The 21,174-nt window shown below is 40.4% G+C and overlaps 1 protein-coding gene across 1 annotated transcript in view; it reads left to right on the forward strand.

The window, feature by feature from the left end:
- Positions 1–19,682, forward strand: part of LOC122792185 (bone morphogenetic protein 8B-like) — a 709,252-nt gene extending 689,570 nt beyond the window's left edge. Inside the window, exon 7 of the mRNA XM_044059909.1 lies at positions 15,959–19,682. Within this exon, the coding sequence (XP_043915844.1) occupies positions 15,959–16,108 (150 nt within the window). The 3' untranslated portion in view covers positions 16,109–19,682. The remainder of the gene's footprint in view (positions 1–15,958) is intronic.
- The last annotated feature ends 1,492 nt before the right edge of the window (positions 19,683–21,174 follow it).

Here is a 21,174-nt window from a genome sequence, read left to right on the forward strand (position 1 = left end):
TCCTTCCCAATGTGTATGCTCCTCACTGGTGCTAGTTGTAAGGATTGAGGCTCCTTGATTACTGGGCCAGTACATGGGTGTCACATATTAATTCTTTGGCAGTGGTGGGATATCCACATCCAATATTAATTGTTTGATAGTGGTGAGTTAGCCACATCACATACTGATTGGCTTGTAGTGGTGTGGCTAGTGAAGTCCTGCAGCTTATGTACAGTGATCACTGAAGGTTTTTGTACTCTAAATCAGCCCTGCAGTGAACATTCAGAGTTCAGATCACAATTGTTTTATTTCTTTGACTGGCTTAGTCAGGGACAGCAGGCAAGGATGTCAGCAGAGGAGTATGGCAAGTTGACAAAACGCCATTTGGCTGAGATGTGCCAGGCTAAGGGACTGGTGCATGGAAACCTGACTAAGGCAGACATGACTGCAGCTTTGGTCACAGCTGCATCAGAAAACAGCAATCAGGAGGACAATCAGACTGGCCGTGGAGATGTACAATACTCAGAGAATGGACAGCTCAACCTTTCTGCAGAGGACTTAAAAATCCATCTGGAGCTAAAGAGATTTGAGTTGGAGGCCAGGCATTTGGAAATGAAAGCTGTGGAGAAGGAGAGGCAGAGGCAGCATGAAAAGGAGATGCTGATTCTTCACCAGAGTCATGGAGGTAATGGGGAAGGGAGTAACCGGACCCCAGAAGCACAAAAGGTCAGTAAATTTCTTCCACAGTTTGCAGAGGGGGATCATTTTGATAGTTTCATTCATATGCTTGAGAGGGTATTTAAATAGTATGATGTTGACCAAAGGCTCTGGGTATGGTTCCTGACTCCCTTACTCCATGGTAAAGCTGTAAATGTACTTTCCAAATGATCTGATGTTAATTATTTTAACTATAATGCTGTAAAGAATTGTTTGATAAAATTTTGTAAGCTAACACCTGAAATTTATTGGAAAACGTTTTGTGAGCACAGACACAAGGCAGATGAAAGTGTGTAAGAATATGTTGCTGAACTGAGCACTTATTTTCATAGGTGAGTGAGTGGATGTCAGGTAACCACTTTTAAAGGGCTGGCAGACCTTTTGGTGAGGGAGCAAGCCTTTAGCACTTTGCCTGAGGACATGAGGATATGGTTAGCTGACAGACAATGTGCTACTTCAGATGAGTTGGGGTACAAGGGAGACCTATACCTAGCAAGAAGGTCATCCCTGCACAGGAAAGGGACCCCCAGTACTGCTCATGGGTCTAAAGGAACCCATGGTGGGCAGACCAGACTGCCCCAACTGAATCTGACTGTAGCAGGGGAAGTCACTAGTCCAGGTACACGTCCAGGACCTAGGGTTAAATGTTTTGAATGCAACCACTGAGGCCATGTTGCATACAGATGTCCACAGAGGCAAGGTGGGGAGCAAAATGTAAGGGAGCCAGTAAGTGGGAAAGACAAAATGCCAATAGTAGGTTGTCTTGACACAACAGGGGTACCAATCTACCATCCTGCAGATGTCCTGAAAGGGAAGGATTTTGATGAGGCAGTACCATGTGTTAATGCAGTTACACGCTGTCAGGCTTTGAGACAAGCATGTGGGTCTAGTAGCCTGGGGGAGACCCAGACAGACAACATACTTGCAGCCAGGACTAGTAAAGTGGTTACTTCAGGGAGGGAGCTACACTGTAGCAGTGAGACTGAAGGTGAGCCATAGCTGCTTGTGGGCTACTGATGTTCCCTTGGACTTAGTGACTGCAAGGGCAGAGGTGAGTAGTAGTACCCAGGCTGACAGTGAGGCACAGCTGTCAGAGGATACCAGACTTCCTATGGAAGGGGAGCTGGGAAGGGTTACAAAGAGACAGTTGAGACAGGCTCAGCTCTCAGATCCTACATTACAAGGCCTGAGGCAAATAGCTAGTGAGGCGCCTGATTCTCAAGAGAAGGGGGAATTTGTATACTGGGACAAAGGGTTACTGTATAGAGAGTGGACCCCTGAGGGAGGGCTAGAAGGTGAGAGAGTACAGCAGTTGGTAGTGGCTAGAGTCTACCATCTGACACTTCTAGCCAAAGCCCATGCTATTCCCTTTGCAGGTCACATGGGCATAAAACATACAAAGAGATGTATTATGCAGAGCTTCTACTGGCCTGGGTTTTCCAGAGACATAACAGGGTAATGCAGGACCTGTATTAGCAGTGCCAAAAGGTAGGCAAGGCAGGAGACAAGGTAAAAGCTCCTTTGATGCCTTTGCCTGTGATTGAGGAGCCATTTCAGAGGGTAGCTATGGATATTGTGGGGCCTCTGAGTATCCCAAGTTCCACAGGGAAAAAGTATATCCTAGTAGTAGCAGATTATGCTACAAGATACCCTGACGTAGTGGCTTTGTCCTCCATTGAGGCAGAAAAGGTGGCAAATGTTTTGCTAGAGATTTTCAGCAGGGTAGATTTCCCAAAATAAATATTGACTGACAGAGGTGCCAATTTCATGTCAGACCTGCTGGCTTGTCTGTGGAAATACTGTGGGATGAAGCACCTGAAGACCACCCCTACCATCCCCAGACTAATGGTCTTGTTGAGAAGTTAAACTCTACAGTCAAGTCCATGCTATGGGCATTTGCAGACCAGTTTAAGAGGGAATGGGATAAATATTTGCCCCATCTGTTGTTTGTTTTCACAGAGGTTCCCCAGGAATCCACAGGTTTTTCACCCTTTGAGTTCCAGTATGGGCAAAGGGTGAGGTGACCTCTAGATTTAATTCATGATGAGTGGGAAGGTGAGTGTGAATCTCACAAGGAGTCTGTTGGGGCATGTGTCCTAAGCCTCAGGACAAGGCTCAGGAAACTCATGGGTTTGGCCCAGGAGAACCTGGCAGAAGCCCAACAATAGAAAAAGGTCTGGTATGACAGGAAATCTCAAGCTAGAGAGTATGCCATAGGACAGCAGATAATAGTTCTCATTCCTATCAGACACAACAAGCTGCAAGCAGCTTGAGAGGGACCCTACAAGGTGGTAAGAAAGGTAAGTGATGTTAACTACATGGTAGAACTGCTAGGCAGGGGTAAAAATTGTACCATGTTAACATGATGAAACCTTACCATGATAAGGAGGCCCTTGTGCTGAATATTTGCAGTGGATTGCAGGAGGAGTCTGAGGTAGATCTGGTGACTGATCTCCTCAGTGAGGCTCAGACTGACACCTTAGTGGAAGGGGTAGCAATGTCCCAGCAGCTATTTCCTACCCAGGTTCGAGAAATATGAGCAGTGCTACAGCAGTTTGGGGACATGTTCACTGGGAAACCAAAGTGCACCCACCTGGTGCAGCACCAGGTGGATACAGGGACTCAAAGGCCTATTAGACAGGCCCCTTATAGGGTGCCTGAGAGAGTCAAACAGATTCTGATGGAGGAGATACAGGAAATTGTGGAACTAGGGGTAATTCAAGCGTCCAACAGTCCCTGGGCCTCCCCAGTGGTGCTAGTCCCAAAGAAGGATGGCAGCACAAGGTTCTGTGTGGACTACAGGAAATTAAATAGTCACACAGAGTTAGATGCTTACCCCATGCCTAGGACAGATGAGACCCTAGAGCAGCTGGGTAGGGCTAAGTATCGTACCACCGTTTATCTTATCAAAGGTTACTGGCAGGTGCCCTTGACTCCCAGTGCTAGAGAGAGGTCAGACTTTGTGACTCCTTTTGGCTTGTATGAGGTTACAGAGATGCCCTTTGGGATGAAAAATGCCCCAGCAACTTTCCAGAAGTTTGTAGATCATATCCTAGCAGGAGCAGGAGGGGTTTCCCCTGCTTACCTAGATGATATTGCCATCTACAGCCATTCCTGGCAAGAACATCTTCAGCATGTCAGGGAGGTGCTGGGCAGACTACTGAGGCCAGGGTTGACCATTAAGCTGAGCAAATGTCAGGTGGGTATGGCAGACAGCTCCTACCTGGGTCATAGAGTGGCAAGTGGGAAGATCAGGCTAGAACCTGCCAAAGAGGAAGCCATTCAGGCATGGCCTGTGCCTGTTACCAAAAAGCAGGTGAGGGCATTCTTAGGAACAGCAGGGTACTACAGAAAGTTTGTCCCCAATTATGGTACCATAACTGCTCCCCTCACAGACCTGACAAGGAAAAACAGGCCAAATAAGGTAGTGTGGACCACAGCATGTGAGCAGGCATTTCAGAAGCTTAAAGAAGCTTTGGGAGGACCCCCTGTGGTAGCCAGTGCAGATTACAGCAAAGAATTTGTTGTGCAGGTGGATGCTTTGACCCATGGGGTGGAGGCTGTACTTAGCCAGATTTCTTCAGAGGGAGAACAGCACCCAGTGGTCTATCTCAGTCATAGGTTCCAACCCAGGGAGAAATTCTATGCAGCTGTAGAAAAGGAATGTCTAGCCATAGTGTGGGCACTGCAGAAACTTCAGCCTTATATGTATGGAAGAAAATTCACTGTAGTTACAGATCACAGTCCCCTAACATGGTTACACTGAGCCAGCCAGCAAAATGCCAAGTTGCTAAGATGGAGCCTAGGGTTGCAAGCATATGATATGTCAGTCCAGCACTGCAGTGGGATTAGTAACACCAATGAAGATGGTCTCTCAAGACTGGGAATGGGGTGAGGTATACTCAGATAAACCTAACTCTCTCATGCAAAGTTTCTCAATGTTCACTTGGAAAACTAGCTTGAGTTCTCTGGGGTGGGGGGGGGTGGAGATATGCGAAGGCTGCCAGCTTAGCTAGATAGAATTTTGCAGATAATTCTATATCATTTGTAAATATTAATATAATCCACAGGCTTGGTTTACAAATGTAAAGAGAACTATATGTTATGATTAAACTATATGTTGTACTGAGCTTCAAAAATGTAACCACAGTGCACTCTGCTGGAAGAAAGCTAAGTCAAGCATTGTATGACTGTTTGATCTCATGCTCAGAGACAGGATGTCTGGGCCAGGAAATTCTTACTATTGTCTTGATTTAACAGATAATTACTAAGGTTTTACATGTATAATGTCTTTTATTACTGTGGCTTCCTGGCCAGGCGCAGGTTACTAAGAAATGTAAATTTTGAGTTTCTGTTAGCTTGGGAACCAGGGCGTAGTGTCAAGAATGATGTAATGTGAAATGACTCAGCAGTACTGTGTTATCAATTTAAGACTTTCTCAGAGAGAGAGAATTAAGCATTTTGGATTTTGACTAAAAAACATCCACTCACCAGCACTTGCTTGGTCTGTAAGTAAGATATTTATTTAGAACAGTGATTTCTCTTAGAGATAGATAGAAATATTCAGATTAGTCTAGCTGTTTTCTATACTTATGTCAGAGTATTCTACAGTATTATTTTAAAGCATTTCCTGTAATTTCCGAACTCTGTAATGTCACTGTGTTGTAATAAGTATTGTCTTGTGTTTTTATTTGTTGTCTTTCGGCTTTTCCCGGTTCGAGGTCGCCACAGTGGAACTCCGGTCCGCTAATGATTGGCAGTAGATTTTTATATGCCAAGTTGCCAGCTCTGACGCACAACCTTGAACGAAGGTACGCCCATTCACGCATGTCTCCACAGAGAAGACGCTGTAGCTGAGAATCGAACAGGACAACGTCTTAATTTATTATTAAATATTTTTAAACCTCTCAACTGTGGCTCTTTTGTGTAGACATAATTTAAGCTCTAGAGTATTTGCATGTATTTAGTGATACTGTCCAAGCCACTTCAATAGCTTTAGCCCTGGGTCACACTTACTATTTGGATAACAGTAATGTTGCACAGTGAAATTGGTCATCCTTTGGGAAGGGCCTTATTAGTAGCTGATGAGAGTAGTTGGTGGCAGTGATTACTACCTTATAGCCTGGCAGGGTAGGGCATAGCTAGAAAACCTTTGCCAGCCTTCCCCAGAAGTGTCTGTGTGTTTGTATATAAACCAAATCTCAAAATGTGTATGTATCAGCTACTTGTGCAGGGACATGAAGCACTGGTTGGACAGAGAGGGCACTGGAAGTTTTGGCTTGACTACTTGGCTGAGATCTGGACCTTATAGCTGTGCCAGTAGGGAGTCTTATTTGGGATCTGGAGAGAAAGGGAGAAACCAGCCCTAGATTGACTGTGATTTCTGTGCTCTTAAGGGAAATTGTACTTTACTGTGTGTGTACTTGTTATCCTTCCCAATGTGCATGCCCCTCACTGGTGCTAGTGGTGATGATTGAGGCTCCTTGATTACTAGGCCAGTGCATGGGTGTCCCAGGATGTTTGGTAGTATATAACCACTATATGTAGTACGCTGCTTGCACAGCCATAAAATGTACCTCAGAGGCACATATTTGCCTAAGCAATGGTGTGGAATCTGTCAACCTTCAGCAGTAGAAATGCATGCATGTTGTACAGCACACTGGATTCGCATATATCATCTACATATATAGCCACTGATCCAGTGGGCTAGCTGTGATGGTTGCACTGCTTTATGCCTCTGGGACATATGTCCACACATATGTATATCCTGCATTAACCTGCAGGCATGCATGTGTCTATACCCATTTTGAGACTTGTAATTGTAGTGCCCTACTGTTGCTGCCTGTCACACATCCATGTTTTCTGTGGTTATTCAGCATATGCAAGTCCTTTACTAGTGATGATGCCAGTGGTCTTAAGCTTCATTCCAGCTGTGGTCAGTCATATCACACTATCAGTACACATCATTAGCATGTCTTGCATATAAACTTTGTGGTGTGTGTGTGTGTGTGTGTGTGTGTGTGTGTGTGTGTGTGTGTGTGTGTGTGTGTGTGTGTGTGTGTGTGTGTGTGTGTGTGGCATGTCTGCTGCATTACTGTATATGTGCCTGTTTGGCACATCATAGTCTGCCACAGCTACAATGCCACATGAGAGAGGAATGCTGTATGTGGTTACTGTTACCTAACCCTTGCATATATGTATGTTAGCCATTGTACATGGATATCATGGTTGAATGTATATGATACATGGAAACTAATGCACCAGTATGACAATACGACATACTCATTTTGCATACAGGAATCAGTCATGACATGTATTGATACAGAGCATCTGTTCTTAGATTGTTCAGGATATAGCCCAGGAAGACAAGTGAGAAGTGGCTTACTAGCAGATGAAGGCAACTATCAGGAAGGAGGTTGGTTAAACCAACAGGCATGTGTGCACTTTGCCATCAAGAAGAAGACTACACACTAGGTAGTTATGAAGGTTCTTGAGCTTTAACATGTACAAGGGGACTTCCAACAGACTCTGTTTTAGAGTATGTCCAGTTTCAGTGCTGTACATGAACTATTGCTCATGGAATTTTTTTACATGCCTCACCACATTCTGGAGCTAAACCCTAGATTTATATTGCATGCACATTTCACCCATATCCAACCCCTGGCTGTCTAAAAGCTGGCACTTGCCGCATACACCCCCAGGACCCAGTGCAGATTCTTCTCTTGTTGACATGGGCCAGTGAGTTCCTTCCCTTCTGATGCTGCCATTTGTACCTCATCTGGAGGGGTCTATTCAAGCTCTGTCACCGAGTCTGCCTCCTGTCATGAAAGTATTACCTGTACCAGAGATATCAACATATTGGTGTCACAGAGCTGTACCTATGGGTAAAATCTAGGCATGGGAGCATGACAGGAATACAGAACAGGAACAAATATGGAGGAAGGGGATGTCAGGCCATAGGATGAGGACTCTGGGAGCATGCAAAGTAGGGTGCAATAGAGTTGGTGACTTGTAATCGTAATTATTCACCCTTTAGTTTCTCAGCTCTGTCGTGTATATTAATGTTTAAATACATTTATATTTTATGAGTTTCAAAGCATGTCTTTTGCCAAGTGTCTTGTTTTTGAATATATGTGTACTGCTGTGGGATATGTCTTGTGTGTTCGGTTCTGCAGAAGTGTGTTGATATATATTACAGGAATGCTATGTCCATTACTATTACTATTCTCTTGTTATTACTATTTCTCTGAGCTCTCTTGTTTGCATTCTTTGTCAGACCTTTTTACGCCTCTTCTTAGATGTATATCATACATGCATTTTTGTGACTGCACACGACATTGTTGCTTCATTTTTGGCATACCTTAGACACAGACCTTCATAATCATTGAGATTTTTCACAATACTACAACAATACACACAAAACCCAGATGGGCTATTAGTAACAGTTTTAGATAGTATTGGGAATAGTAGGTTTATGAATGAACAACAAATTAAATATATTTTAAGAAAAAAGGAAGCATTTTTGATTTTGAAATTTAATACAATGAGCCCTGTGGGACTTAATCAAGAATGTGTATGGAAAGTTTTGTGTGATTGTTATACCTTTAAGGTTTTATTGTTTAATGTTTTAATTAATTGTTTAATTGGTTAATATGAACAATGTTAACATATAAATACACAATGTATATGGTGAGATATACTCTGTTAAAGGCAAGTGGCCGAGGCGCTAGAGAAGTTTCATGTGATTTGGATTTTCATTAAATCTTTTTTCTTTTATCTTGCGTTGCTAGTCTTCAGTTTGCGGTTCTACAATACACACATCTTGTTCAGCACATGACATACCCAGCTGCACATACCATGCTGTACCAAGTACATAAATGTGCTATGAGTACTGTATGTCACACCCATGCATAACATTCTCTATCTCTTGACAGCAGTCTAGGATAATGACAGGGCACATACCCCCCCCGAACACACACACACACACACACACACACACACACACACACACACACACACACACACACACACACACATTACTCTACTGACCTGTGACATACATTAACAGTTTTAAGGCCATATGTTCCTGTATGGTATATCTTTGTCATGTAAAACACTGTACATAGCATGTAGTTATGTCGGCCTGAACAGCTTTGTACCTTACATCATGAAAAGACCTTCGTGTCACACATATGTTAAAGTGTGCTCTTACAGGTGCAATGAATACACTTTTCTATGTATTATTTGCTTACTTGCATGCTATGTAACAGCATAATACATTGGTATACTTGGTGGTGTGCAACAATGTCTACTGTGCTTTGTACCATGTATTTCCCTTTATTCATTTCATAGGTCAATTCACATGTCTGTGGTTATGAAGATTGCTCTTTATGAACAGATTATTTCCTTAGCTGTGTTACATCATTCCACCTGAATTTCTGAATCCAGGTAGAAAATCCTAACATTAGATCACATTTGAAATTGGAATGCATTCAGCAGAGAAAAGAAAGGAAGTAGGGTACATGGATTTCCAGGGGTGAGGAAGTCTTTCATACAAGTCTTACAATTTCTAAGTCTAGTCCTTCCAAAAAATGTGCCTCCTGTGGTTTCTACTTACTGTACATGCAGCCCACCAGTGAGGAACACATGGTGAAAAGCATTTACAGAAAAATTAGATACAGCAACTCCAATCTGCTATGTTACAGTCACATCCATGATATATGCTCAGAATGTATGTATTGCACTTGTACTGTTATAATTGTTTTTAGTACACATACATTGTCATACCTCTTGCAAAAAATGTGATCAGAGGAATCACTTATGGGGAGTAACATGAGCAATCTTTTTTTCAGGATTTCTCGCTTAGGGTCTGAAATAAGGCATTTTGTTTTCCTTCTGTGATCCCAGAAAAGTTAACCATTTTTCTGAATTCATAGGAACTTACTAGGCTTGCAGTCCAGAAGGCCATTAAGGGAGCCTAGCCCAAATTCCCAATAGTCCCAAAGCACAGTCTGGTTAAATAATTTTCTCAGGGTTACACGGCAGCCAAATGAAGGTTTGGGGAATCAAACCCTGTAGCACAGGCAGTAGCTTGTTAACAGATTGTAGCCTTACTCCTCTACATTACCAGTTGTAGAGAGAGTTAAGAAGTAGCACTTTTACTGAACGCAAGGAAAATAGGTCAATATTTCCTTGTGATAGCTATCAGAAAAAGGCAACTTCTGTGAGTAATTCTGATTTGTCACCAGCCTAATCCTACTGAAGACAGCTGCTCCCTTTGCCAGCACTTACCATGCTTCTGCTCCTGGGCCGAAGTCAGGGCTTTATCCCTCTGTTCCACTAGAGTTGGCTAGAACACATATAACATTTGCAGAAAAAGAAAATTACAACTTTACTAGCCCTTTAATAACAGTAAAATTAGCTTTTAAGAAGATATTTATGTAAGTACATTTTTATATATAGAAAGGATCTTATTTTAGATTAGACATGCAGATGCTTCACAACCTAACTCTCAAGACTTTGTAGACAATGCTTATCTCAAGTCTCGTAGAATGGCCTCACACTTAGAGAAAATAGAAACCTTTTTTTACGTGACCTGAAATATCTGCTGAGATGTGTAAGTCTATCCAGACAATTCAGGTTAAACAATCAACAGATGTTCCACCCTATGAGCATACTCTCCCACACTTAACCACTATACATTAAGAGGTTTTGAAAGTTACATCTACAAAAGTCTGGTCTATTCCTCAAGAAGCCATAAGCTCAACAAAACCAGAACCTTGTATATGTAACATAAAATGCAGACTTCTCATCACTGACTACAGTAAATCAAACATTCAGAGTCACTATACAGTAAGAGTAGACAGAGTGAGTGACAACAAAATGTTTGGGGTTATAAATATACTAAGTCAAATTCAAAAACCCATAATGCAGGTATTGTGACCTGGCAACCTCAAAATGCATCTCTAACTGGTGACATCATTAAGCATAAAACAGATACAAACCTCACTAGACTTTATATTGAGCTTGTGACAATGTCATGCCTTTCTAGAGACAAATTCAGGGACATCCCAACTTGAGTATAAAGCGTAAATCTAATTATGATATGGTCGTTGCTCACATTGGAGTGAGCAATCTAAGATGGGCAAACATCTTTCAAGCATGAGAAAACATACCTGCTTAGCAAAATCCTCCCATCACCTGATATGGCATCTATATAGGATAACAAATGTTGCCATTCAGTCAGTCACTACATGACAGTTAATAACTACTTCATGCTCAGAGATTCACAAAGAGGAGATTCGGTGTTTGTCAGCCTGAAGTGAGAGGTACAACCAGTCAGAAGTGAACAAAAAATGTTGTTTTTCACCGTAATGTCCTTTTTACACCTCTTCAAATTCCAACACAAAAGAAATGAAAAATACACAAGATAAAAAAAAGTCAAACATGAAGGTGGTTAAGGTAAATGTCAGAAAAATCTTAGATTTTTTACTGCTTGTAAGGTACTGATATATGTGCCATTAGTGAAACACAGTTTACAAATCCAAAATACATATCACAGATTCCATGGTATACCTCCTTTCATTGTTGCAGGCCCATTGAGGTAGGTGACAATGTCTCAATCTTTGTAATAAAACACATAAAACAAGAAACCTAAGAATTAGCTTAATACCTGACATTGTTCATACAATGATTAACATGCCATGATACTGATTACAATATAATAAGACTATGCCATGAAAAGCCAGTGGTGCAGTTTGGTAAAGCCCTGATTACAGCCTAGGGGATCAAAGTTCAAGCATAGGCTCAGGCATCTGATGGAGCTGGCAGGAAAAGATGTGGTGTGTCCATCTGGGGAAGGAGGAAGTGTGGAGTGCACCAGCCTGCAGAATGCCATGGTAGCCTCAAAGGAGGGAAAGCAATGCAAATTGTGTCCTGAAGGCATGTGCTCAACTCACCATGCCGGCACTTGGTGATAGCCTTTGTTGCAGGTATGCAGAAGCATGCAGCCACATGGTGAAAGCATTGTGTGCCTTTGATCTGATGTAAATCATGCATCCCTCTGCCTAGGGGGTAGGGTCATTAGAAATTTTCACATAGGCAGGATGGCAGTGGGAGTACAAGCAATAGTCATGTTTGCCTGAATGACAGTCCATAAAGAAAGCATTCACCCCCAGCTTCTGGATGGACCTACAACATAAGACAGTGGATGGGCATAAGTCCAATAGGGGAGGATAGATGACAGCAGGTATGTGGGCAAAATGAATATAGAAAAGTAATCTACCATACAAAGTCTGTGACCACCTACAAGGCATGAGGATTTCTATACTAAACTTCAGGATATAAAAAAAAATCAAGGATAATACAACACTTTTGGGGGATTTTAACTACACAAACATCCAGGTAAACTGTTCAACATCAAATAAATATGACCAAATATTAATCGTCTATGTTAATCAAAACAGCTTGGTAAAGAAATTAATCTAGGGATGGCAATAACTTAGGATCATTTGTCTCCCCACCCATGGTTATGCCATGTATAATTAACTGAGAGAATAGTACAAGCACTTTTTAGTATCCTTATTAAATCATCAGATTTTAAGCTGCAAAATGAATTTGCATACATTAATGCATTAATTGAAAATAAAACAAACTTTAGTGACAATTCCATTGTTATCTTCATGTACTCTATATAGATATATATATATATATATATATATATATATATATATTTGCTATTGTATGAGCAATTGCAACAATTTTGAATTCCGGAATAACATGACCACGAGGTCATAAGCCGAAAATGTTGAGGATCACGGGAGCAAATAGCCAGAATTGCCCCCCTTCTGGACCCATGTTAGCCATTGCTTCTGTGAACACACAGGTTAGGAGGTTCGATATTTGACACTGTTCACTCCCGTGGGTCTCAGTCTTGTGGTCATGTTAATATGGAATTCAAAATTGTTGCAATCACCCATACAATAGTATATATATATATATATATATATATATATATATATATATATATATATATATATATATATATATATTCTTCTATTTAACAGTTTTCATTCATTTCATTACACAGATTCCCAAAGTCCTGCCTTCTATTAAGCCTCACTCCTCCCTCTGAGCATTATTCTGTATGTATTGTGCTCCTTCCCTTTTCTAAAGAGTCAAACTCCAACTGTTTTATCTCTTTTACAATATTCAGTACTTTCATTCTATTTGGTTTAGATTTTGAATTCAGTTTTCTAGAAATTAGTTTTTTGGCCAATAGTATCATTAAATTTACTGGCCTTATATAGGCAATTCAGATCCTAGATCCCAGTTTAAAGGACTTACTTCCTTAGTTACTATCATTTATCACCCAACATTTCTGTCAGTAGACTCTGTAGGAAAATTTTAAAATCCATCAACTTGTTACATACCCAAAAACATGTTCGCACTTTCCTCTGTCTTCGACATTGCATCTCCAATATTTATTATCCTGAGAAAAAATATCCTCTAAAGATTACTTGGAGTATAAATATAATCGTACAAACATCGTTAGCCTAAGAGTAAACTCATACATAGTCATAACTAAAGCTTCCTTCCTAAACTTTTCCAATGGATAATGTAGTATAATAAATCATATACTTAAGAAAACAGCCTGAGATATTCTCTTCACTCACTCAAAAAGTCTTCACAAGAAACCATCAATGAGTTTTATGATATTACTAACTTATCCATTCATTGACACATACAAATGTGACATGTGCAAATAGATAATTTCAACAAAATCCATTTACTGAAATTACAAAATTAATGAGATATACAACAGAAAAAGAGGTAATGCCTGGCTTTCAAAAATTACCTTAGTCCTAAAAACAGGCCCAGAATAAATACAATACAATACAAAAACTACTAACTCTTCCGACAAAACCTTTCTGATCTAACTATGAGCTCAGTTTAGTCTCAAAAGTTGAAATCAGTAATAAGATATTCTTTAATTACATCAGTAAACTGAGAAGAAAAATTGTGAATGTAATCTATCTATCAATAATTAATCACTCATGAGAAAGACATGGTAGATGTACCTGCAGAAAACATTTGTACAGATTTCAGAATAAAGAACTATGTCAAAATGCCACACAAATAAGAGGATATGTGCCTTATCATGTAACAACAGACATGATTATTGCTTCCATAAGTAAAAATAAGAACTTGGTTTTCCATGTAACTAGGTAACATACCTGGTGGTTTCCTACTCAGTCTTAAGCAAACCTAACAAAACCCCTCTTAAACAATGTGCTAACGTAGGTGCATATCCCAGATCATGGTAACAGGTTGTAATAGTCCCAATTCACACGGGGGGCATAGCAGACCCAAACAATTCAAGACTCACCATCTTGGCAATTATTTCATGTAGAACTGTGGAGAGAGTCATAACAGAATGTATCCAGAATGACTCCGGTGACCTACTCAGGACACAAGTCAGGATGGTATGGGTTTTCTGTCTATCCCAGTGAGGATTACCAGTGGTGTCTACAGGGATCTGCACTGGAGCCTATTCCTTTTGGACTATTTTTCTCAGATATAAATGGGAAGTGAGTTGTAATTACTGAAAATACATTAATGTAGCCAAAAGACAAGACATTAATGACTACTAACTAGATAGTATATTTATTTCAGTGAGAAATGCTAAGATTTTCCAAGATAGTTTACAAAAATACTCATGTGGGGCTGTAGTAATGGCTTTGTTTTTAATTTCATAAATGTAGCTTCATGAGATTTGGCAAAAATTATGTAAATGGTCAAATCATAAAAGATAACACCACCATTAAATATCTAGGGGAAACAGTAGATAACAATATAAACTTTGACCAGTGTATACCTAACAAAATCAGAAAAACATTCTGTTCCTCGTCTAATTCTAAACAGCATGCCTTTCATTCTAGAGAGATCACTGTACCACTTTATATATTAATGATATGAGCCATTATTTATTACAGTGCTACATTTTATAGCCTTCATACAAGTCACCAAAAGGAACCTGAAAGGTAAGTTTGTTTGCTAGAAAAGTGATAGGACTGGAGAAACTGAACTACTCAGAAAGGCTTTGGTAACTATTTTATAGTCTGTTTCTTATAGGTTAATAAGAGGTGATGTCTCCTTTGTCTGACAGGCACTGTCTGTTCCAGTTCTGTTTGCAAGTCTATAGCCATAACACACTATATCAGAAAAATGTAAATACAGATAATATATGTGGCACATACCTTGCAGAGTACCATCTAAGAATATACCTTCACTAACAAGCAGAAGAAATAAATCATTAACTTCCTTCTAAGATAATCTTGGTCTACATATGGAAAGTACAAAATACAAACAAGGGGTTTAAAGCAATCAAATTTCTTGAAGACCAGTATGTCATAAGGTTAAGGACTGAACTTATGAGCATCAAATCCTCAAAAGATTCATCACATCAATTTTTGAGTGCCTTGAAAGGAAACTGAATCGTTAAAGCATTTAAGCAGTAAAGTAGTTTTAAGTCCTTCCTATCAAATATGATTTTATCAAACATGCATTTTACAGTTAGCACTTGTGCGCCATAAAATGCAGTAAATTGTATTTTTTTAATCTATTTTATGTTAACTAGGATTGATTTCCATATGACTGCCATCTGTAACTTTATTTTCTTTACGCACTTGACAAGGTCATAAAAAGGGAACAGTACCCATCTCCTAAATCAATGCTTGGCTGAAGAAGAGTATTCATTCTTTAGACTAACAGCACCACCTTCATTGAAACCTCTGCCTATCACTACCAGTCTTCTTCCAGGCCTTTCCTGTTACTGATAGACCATCTAGTTAAGTTTTGAGATCTTAATGAAGAGGGTGATATCGTTGTAGGAGAACCCAGTACCTCCGCCACTTCAATTAGCAGGTTTTATATGTTGAAGCACCAACAGCAAATCCCATGCTATGTCCTATAGATGACTGACTGTGCTAGCTGGAAGGAGCATTGCGATGTCCACTGAGTTACTCAGAGCCAGCAAGGCAGGCACACAGGTCACCTTCTGGCACTATCATTGCACAGGTCAAGAGCTAGACAGTTTGTACTCCATGGTCTTTCCACCTATCGTTATTATGCACAGGGAATCTAGGAGCAGTAAAATGCAGGTTATCAGTATCTTGAGTTATTTTGTCACTTACGGTATGATGTCTCACATTGGTATTTGGCTATCCTTTTTTCCTTCTCACATGTTACATTTGTCATGCAGGTACACCTGATGAAGCCAGAGGCAGCTCCCAAAGCGTGCTGTGCACCCACTAAGCTCAGTGCTATTTCTGTGCTGTATTATGACAACAGCAACAACGTCATCCTGAAAAAGTATCGGAACATGGTGGTCAAGTCCTGTGGCTGTCATTGAAAGAGAGAGACAAAAACACAGGATACAAGACAAAAGAAATAAACCATACCAGAAAAACAAACTCTCTGGTGGTACTCAGTCTCATACCTCATAGAGACTGCTTTTCATCTCTACCTTTGATATGGATATTTAGCACTTAAATCAATCTTTTCTTCAGATGTCTTGATAGGGTGTGGACATTAAGAAACCAAAAACAGACTTTAATGTCAGTGGAACTGATGAAGTAACAGTTATTACAAGCTCAACTGTGGCCAAGAAATGAGGACTACTTGTTAAACTCACATGGTAAGCTTGATCAGAACATTCTGGAATCATGAACAGATTCTACTTTTACTGGAACAGATTATAACAATTAGTTATTGCAAGCCTGACAAGAACTGCTTGTTAGGAAAACAGTAATTACTTACACAGTAAGTTGGTAGCAGTAATCAAATCTTTTCTATATTACAGAATAATATTGGAGTTACTTAGTAAATATACACAAATGTTGTAATGCTTGTAAAATGTAATACTGATAGAAAATATCATTTTTCTCACAGACTGCTATAGAGGATGACTTGATGAGTGTGTATGCAGAGGCCATTTTTCAGCAGATTAATGAAGGTGTTGTACAAGTGTTTTGTTTTTTTTCAGTTTTCTGATTTCAGTGTACCTTTCATGTTCTGTATCTGAGATGAATGTTTACAGAAAGTCTTTTTACTCAAGACATTGCTCACCTGGATAGTAGGGTGTCCATTTTGTTGCACAGCAGGAGATTGCTTGCATCACAATTGATGCTTTACAGCTTGAAACAGAGAAAGGGCGTAAGTGTTGTTGCTGGCTCCATGTAGGAACAATGTATTCGTGCACGAGTGCTATTTTCTTTTTGTGCTCTCTGAGATCATTGCATCCAAGAAAAGAGGGAGACAGTTTTTTACTGTGTTTCTTGTCACACTTTCCCAAGTTGAAGCATGAAGTAACCTCTGAGAATAATGAAGTAAAAGGGTTTTAAGGAAGCCTTCACATGGGTGGGAGTTGTGCCCCTGCAAAAAAAAAAAGTGTTATTTTCATTTTTGGTCTTTTTGCTCGTAAACTATCTCAGCTCAAGTACAGATGTCAGAAGTACATATGTACTGAAGCTCTCAGTTTTGAGAGGGAGTTTTGTACCAAGTATTGTGGGTTAATGTTGGACCCAGAATCATAGATCTGTGTAGGACAGTGCTGTTCTACTTTCAGAAGACTATCTTCCCACCAAACCTCTGGTTGGCCATCCTAGGAAGCTACCTCATTAATAACACACCCCTAAGAGGGGACCCAGTAGTCAGGAATCTGGGGATGTATGTGGATAGTAACCTGACTTTCGACCAACATGTGTCTATGTAGTTAGGAAATCATTCTGTGTTGCTCAATGTATAAGTCAGGGTATGCCATTTAGGTCCAGGAGGTTAGAGTTCCTCTGTATTCATCCCTCATCAGACCCATCATTGAGTACAGTGCCCTCTGCAGTATGTACCTGACTAGGCACATGCAGTAACTGGAACAGCCACAGAGGTTCCTCACAAAAAGAGTACAGAGTGTAAACAACATGTTTTCCACAGATTGGCTCAAAGCCCTGTCTCTATAGTCAGTTTCCCACAGACTTTTAAGTGGTGATCTGTGCCTGGCATACAAGGCACCCTTGGACCCCACTCTGGTGGACCTTTTGCGCATCCACAAAACCAGAACTACTCAATCTAGGGACTTGAACTTTGCTTGAGACATAAATAGGACATGCTGGAGGGATGAGTATGTCTCAGACAATGCCCTTTCCCTAACAATATTCTAGTATAACCTGGACCAATGGATTATACATCGGACATTCACCCCAGGTCTAGCACCTATGTTCCTGAAGGACACAGGAAGTCTGTAAATCATACTCTAGCTTACATATATTCCTTAAAATAATCTCTAAGATTCAAAAAACTTGAACCTATAGGTGTGGTTAAAAACAGATGGTTTAATGTCACCATCAATGGAAATAAAAAAAGCTGTAGCCAAAAAAAACACAAGCTAAATCAGTTGCCTTTTCCATGCAATGAGGCTGTGCTGCCTGAACTCCAAAGCTTAATATAATCAAATATGATGTTATACCACATTGGTGGAAACAAAAAAAAATACTTTAAAAGCTTAACTTGTTTCAGCTAGCAGTGTCATTTGGCCATCTGATTGTAAACCAGATGTCTGGCTCCCTTTATATTTTGAAAAAAAAAAGTGTTGCACAATTTTTGAAGCTACAAAATGACAAATGTGTTTGCTAAAATACTTTCGGAATGTAGTTTTAGAGGTAATACACCATTTGATCGAGTTTGATGTCCCAACACAATAATTACAACACAAAATAAAAAGAAAAATTAACCAAAACTTGTAACCAAGTCTTTCTGCATTTCTTGAAGTTTTTTTTAATTTCATGTGCAGTTTTAGAGTACTGAAAAAAATATCTCCTGAGGTCTGCTGTCTTCCATTTTCTTTTTAGTCAATGACATCCTGACACACATATTAAAAATATCCCGGGGTGCATGCTTAATTTGTGTAATGACAACACAGAATCAAGTTTTAAAGTAGAATTGACCACTAGACTACCTGTCTCTGACACTCTCAAAAAAATCAAGTCCTTGGCACAATTCTTACCACTATTACCTTTTTTTAATTAAGCACATCTATCCAAAAGCACAGTCTAATGCAGTATATGATGTTGTTGGCAATAAATTATAGGCAAGCACTCATTCAAGGACTAGGTCACTAAAAGGAAATTAATTTATGGCTCTCAGGAAGTTCCCCTTAATGCATCAGAATAAAAATGTGACACATTCCCAATTACTCCCTTCATGCTTGTTAGCTACAGTCTTGCCTGCATGCTGAAAACAGCAATTGTCAGTTATGTGGCTAAAACCATATTAGATTATTACACAAACAAATAGTATAACTAGTATGAACTTTTCTGAAGACACTGGAAATGAAAATAACATTTCTACATATTTTAACCATTTTTCCAGCAAAGATGAGTTAGAAGTTAAAGCAGGTTTACTCAGTGCATGCAGTTTAAGGTCTTGACGTATACAATGCAACAAGTCTTGTTTTCTCAACCATGATCCTTTGCTTTGTTCACTAGGGTACTTGTAGCAGCCAAGCAGACTGGGGTGTTCTGTATCTCCTGCTAGCATTCAAGCAGACTGCTGTGTTTTATATGTGCTTGTGCTGTAATGTACAAATAAATACACGCCGAGAAAGAGAGCTGTTGATTTGGTTGTTCTGTGGTCAATTCTGATCATCCTGTGTGACTTGTCTGATTGCTATAAACTCATTAAAGTGGCATACAATAGCTTTCAACATTCTGATGGCATCCTGGCTGCTTAGCGTAGCACTGAAGCTACAAACTGATCAACACAACTAGTTAATTCTTAACTAGTATGCTGGTGTTGTCTGGTGTGGGGCACAGTCATCTATATCTACTGTGACCTACTCTTAGGTTGGTTCATAGGTTCATAGGTTGATACTAGGCTATCTGCCCTAGGGCATTTACAAGCCTAGCCAGAGTGTGTTTGGCTTTCGCCACCCTTCTTAGATTAGTTGACTGTGCCTCTGTATAGTAGGTCACAGAAGGTAGCCCATTTAAGGTTAGTTTACCATGCCTCTGTCTAACAGTGACACAGAAGAGATCCCAGGGGTAAATTTACGATCTCCCATCCAAACGTCAAGATTCTTCTTGAAGAGGGTCATTGAGGGGCTCTGTCTGACATGGATTGGGATTTTGTTCCAGAGTGAGGGGAGCCTCTGGGATACGAATCTGTCCCTCCAGCATGTTCTATGTATTTCTGTGCTGAGGTTTAAGTCACTGGAGCGTGTAGTTCTGAAGGATTTGGATTTCTTGAGGTGGAGCATGTCCATTAATTCTGGGTTGGACATGGCTTTATATGTCAGGCACAGATCGCCTCTGAGTAGCCGGTAAGCAACTGAGTAGAGCTGGAGTTTCTTTAGCCTAACTGCGTAGGGCATCTGTTTGAGTCCCTTGATCCTCTTGGTGAGGTACTTTTGGGGTCTTTCTAGTTGTAGCAGGTGTCGGGTAAGGTACATCCCAAATGGGGCATTGTATTCAATTATGGGCCTGATGAGTGATGAGTAGAGGGGCACAATGACCTCTCTTGATCTAGATGTGAGCCCCTTCGTGATAAGGTGGGCTATATAGAATGTCTTTCTAACCACTTTGGCAATGTGATTGTCAAAGGAGAGATTGCAATCTACTTGGGTCCCCAAATCCCTAATTACTTCTTCCGTACTTAATGGATTACCACCTATGTGGCAATTTGTGGGCACTTTGTTTTTCCCAAAGGGGATGACTATGCACATTTTGGCATTTAGCTTTAGGCCATGGCTCTGGCACCAGTTATCCGTCTCTGTGAGACCTTTTTGGAGGATGCTTGTGTCAGCCGGTGAGTTGATTATGGCCCCCAGTTTGCAGTCATCTGCAAACTTTGTCAGCCATAGTCCTCTTGTGTTAGCCTGTACCTCAGAGAAATATATACCGAACAAGAGAAGTCCCGGGACTGAGCCTTGTGGGACGCCACTTGTAACTGGTTTAGAGTCTGACATGGCACCTGCAATTCTGACCATGTGGGTTCTATCCCTAAGCCAGTTTGCAACCCATCTTGTGACATAGGGGTTGATATTTAAGCTGGTGAGCTTATTTATGATGCCCGAGTGGGGTATTGGGTCGAAGGCTTTTGCAAGGTCAAGGTAGGCTTACAAATTAATGTAAAATATAAATTTATAATTATAAATTAAAAATTATTTCAGCTTCTTGATCCAAGGTTATATCAGGCCCTCTCTGTCTTTGGAGGAAGGGGGTCCCTGTTGGACTGATCATGCATTTTTGACATCAAAAGGTATGCCATGCAGTGATCCTTTTGGGAAGCACATACTCCAATATGGTGTCCTTCACACTGTGTTTGCCACATTTTCAATGTGTTATAAACTGTCAGCTTGACTTCAGTAGCAGGCGGCCACAGCTGTAGGTAAACAATGGAATCACTGCTGCAGGACAGACTTTTAGC

This window comes from Protopterus annectens, chromosome 1.part2 (assembly GCF_019279795.1).
Source record: "Protopterus annectens isolate FY-2018-M chromosome 1.part2, PAN1.0, whole genome shotgun sequence".
NCBI lineage: Eukaryota > Metazoa > Chordata > Ceratodontiformes > Protopteridae > Protopterus > Protopterus annectens.